The sequence below is a fragment of the Callorhinus ursinus genome, unplaced genomic scaffold (genome assembly GCF_003265705.2).
Source record: "Callorhinus ursinus isolate GAN/ISIS: 27379988/994484 unplaced genomic scaffold, GSC_fseal_2.0 scaffold107, whole genome shotgun sequence".
Lineage (NCBI taxonomy): Eukaryota > Metazoa > Chordata > Mammalia > Carnivora > Otariidae > Callorhinus > Callorhinus ursinus.
In genome coordinates, this window is record NW_027397169.1 from 61,849 (window position 1) to 65,369 (window position 3,521).

Here is a 3,521-nt window from a genome sequence, read left to right on the forward strand (position 1 = left end):
TCATTTCTTGCACACACATCATCCAAAAGGGGGTGCATTTGAGAGGAAGGAATTGTCTCAACTAAGGACAGCAGGTTCCACAACAGATAGGGAGAGTTGCCTCAAAATCCACTTCTGGTGGTGTTATCGCCTGTTGGTTAAAACAAATAAGTGTATGTGTGTGTGTTTGTGTGTGTGTGTGTATGTGTGTGTGTGTAGTGATAGAAATTGTCAGCACCTGTGCTGAATATGTCACAGGAATATGGAAGTAAGAAGGCTTCATTTTCCAGTTGTGTCCAGATTTAATCCTGGCCAGAGTTTTTAACCAATTTTGTGTGCGATCTCATACATGTTTTTGGAAATATTCATTTACTCAGCTATTTACAAGAGTCCGTGAACTTCCCCACCCCACCTTTACTGATGTAATTGACATTTAACATTGTGTGAGTTTAAGGTGTACAATGTGTTGATTTGATACACCTGTATATTGTAAAATGATTATCATTAAAAATACCAGGGGAGGGGCACCTGGGTGGCTCAGTCGTTAAGCGTCTGCCTTTGGCTCAGGTCAGGATCCCAGGGTCCTGGGATCGAGCCCCGCATCGGGCTCCCTGCTCCGCGGGAAGCCTGCTTCTCCCTCTCCCACTCCCCCTGCTTGTATTCCCTCTCTCGCTGTGTCTCTGTCAAATAAACAAATAAAATATTTTTTAAAAAATAGAATTACCAGGGGCACCTGGGTGGCTCAATCGGTTAAGCGTCTGCCTTTGGCTGGAGTCATGATCCCGGGGTCCTGGGATCAAGCCCTGAGTTGGGCTTCCTGCTCAGCAGGGAGCCTGCTTCTCCCTCTGTCCCTCCCCCTGTCCATGCTCTCACTCTCAAATAAATAAATTTTAAAAAATAGAATTACCGTATGATCCGGCAATGCCAATTCTGGGTATATACCCAAGAGAATTGAAAGCAGGGGCTTGAAGAAATATTTGCACAACCAGGTTCATAGCAGCATTATTCACATAGCTAAAACATGGAAGCAACCCAAGGGTCCCTCGACAGATGAATGGGTAGGCAAAATGTGGTGTAGACACACAATGGAATATTATTTAGCCTTAAAAAGGAAGGAAATTCCCTGGTTCTGCCCTGTCCCTTTTATCTTACTGAAAGCTCCTTTTTGGATCCCACAGAGGCCCCCTCCCACCAAGGGGAAGCCGAAGAAATCCCTAGAGGGAAGGTGGACACCCCTTCATCACCACCACCATGTGGTAGAGAGAAGGAAGAGAAATCAGGGAAGGCTTTCAAGAGGAGGTGGTGTCTGCCGAGATTTGAAGAGGCAAATTCCTGCTCTGTGGGAATGGGGTAGGGAGACTGTTCCAGGTATCAGGCAGAGCAGAAGGGTCAAAGAACAGCAGAGGGATGTCTGTGCCTCTCCTAGCCTCACCCCCCACCCTAGGCAGGCTTCTGTTTCCTTCAGGAAACCAGAAAAGCCACACCAGCTAGGCGACCACCTTCTGATTAATATTCTAAGGGTTAATATTTTAAATTAATTTTAAGATTAAATTCTAAGGAGAGCTGTGACTAGCTCTCCCTTACCACACTATAAAGAGCTTCAAAAGGAAGCACCAAGAGGATTCCAGGTCTTACTGGGCTCTGGGTCAGGGAGCTGGATCAGAGGTCTCTCCTCCAGCACCCTCTAGCCTCCTCCTCCAAATTTGCCACTTTGGGGGAATCCAGAATAGATGAGTATTCTGGGAGCTTTCTGGGGCAGGGAGGAGCTCGTCCTCACCCCCTCCCCTGCATTGTGAAATCTTCTGAAGGGGCGGCAGGCAGGGTGATGTCATAGACCACCAGCCAGGCCCCTCTCCCTGCCTCTGCCTGCCCCTGGTCGGCCTCGGCCTTTTCTCCTCATACCCCCAGAGGAAAGTGGTCAGCCTCGCCAAGCAGCTGACCCAGCTACGTGCAGCCATGGATGCAAATCCGTCCAGTTGCACGAAGCCCCAGCCCTCCCCAAAGGCCTCCAGGACTGGCGTGAACCCCAAGTCAATCCTGGTGAACAAGACCCTGCAGCAGGAAGCCCCCAGTATGGTGGGTGACAGGTTGCCACCAAAGACCGGCGCGGTGGTCATCGACATGGGCACGGGCACCTGTAAGGTGGGCTTCGCGGGGCAGGCCCGGCCCACCTACACCGTGGCCACCATCGTGGGCTCTCAGCCCAAGAAGCCGGCCACCAGTGGACAGCCGGTGCTGGAGACTTTCATCGGCGAGGCCGCCCGCAGACGCCCAGAGCTAACCCTGGTGCAGCCAGTGCGCAACGGCATCGTGGTGGACTGGGACGCGGCCGAGCTCATCTGGCGCCACCTGCTGGAGCACGACCTCCGCGTGGCCACTCGGGACCAGCCGCTTCTGTTCTCCGACCCGCCCTTCAGCCCCACCACCAACCGCGAGAAGCTGGTGGAGGTGGCCTTCGAGTCGCTGTGCTCTCCTGCCATGTACGTGGCTTCCCAGTCGGTGCTGTCCGTCTACGCGCACGGGAGGATCAGCGGGCTGGTGGTGGACACCGGCCACGGGGTCACCTACACGGTGCCGGTCTTTCAGGGCTACAACCTGCCCCACGCCACGGAGCGCCTGGACCTGGCGGGCACGCACCTGACCGCCTTCCTGGCAGAGATGCTGCTGGGCTCGGGCTTGACGCTGGGCCAGCAGGACCTGGACACCGTGGAGAACATCAAGCACCACTACTGCTACGTGGCCCCTGACTTCCTCAAGGAGCAGGCCCGGCCGGAGCAGGAATGCCGGCAGACCCTGGAGCTGCCCGACGGGCGGACGGTCACCTTGGGCAAGGAGCTGTTCCAGTGCCCGGAGCTGCTGTTCACCCCCCCGGAGATGCCGGGGCTGGAGCCCGTGGGCGTCCCCAAGATGGCCAAGCGGAGCCTTCACAAGGTGCCCCTGGAGGTGCGGGCCGACATGGCCCAGAACGTGCTGCTCTGCGGGGGCTCCTCGCTCTTTCAGGGGTTCGAGGGCCGCTTCCGGGCCGAGCTGCTGCACAGTCTGCCCCCCGAGGCCCACGTGGTGGTGGCGACGCAGCCCACCAGAAAATTCTCAGTGTGGATTGGGGGCTCCATCCTGGCCTCGTTGCGCGCCTTCCAGTCCTGCTGGGTCCTGCGGGAGCAGTATGAGGAACAGGGGCCCCACATCGTGTACCGCAAATGCTACTGATTCCGGTTGGCGGCGTGGGGGGTGGGGGTGGGGGTGGGGGGAGGCAGTAAAGCTTCCGATACCCTGCCGGCTCTATCCTGCCTTAACCCAGGGCCCAGCCCAGTCCATTCCTGGACCCACCACCCAGACTCGCCTTGGGTCCTGACCCCACCAAGATCTACCTCCCAGACATCCTGGTTCTGCCCTGCCCGAAATCACCTCCCACGGATCCAACCCCAGAGACACCCAGCTCCGACTCCCGAAACCCACCTTCCCCATGATCAACCCACAACACACCACCTTGTCCTAACCCTGTGAAATCCACCTCCCATGATCCCTCCCCAAAAGCACTCTCA

At 56.1% G+C, this 3,521-nt stretch overlaps 1 protein-coding gene across 1 annotated transcript; it reads left to right on the forward strand.

The window, feature by feature from the left end:
• Positions 1-1,855: 1,855 nt before the first annotated feature.
• ACTL9 (actin like 9) lies at positions 1,856-3,194 on the forward strand. The gene has a single exon (XM_025863313.2). It carries the CDS (start codon positions 1,936-1,938, stop codon positions 3,184-3,186), a length of 1,251 nt encoding a protein of 416 aa, XP_025719098.1. The 5' UTR covers positions 1,856-1,935; the 3' UTR covers positions 3,187-3,194.
• The last annotated feature ends 327 nt before the right edge of the window (positions 3,195-3,521 follow it).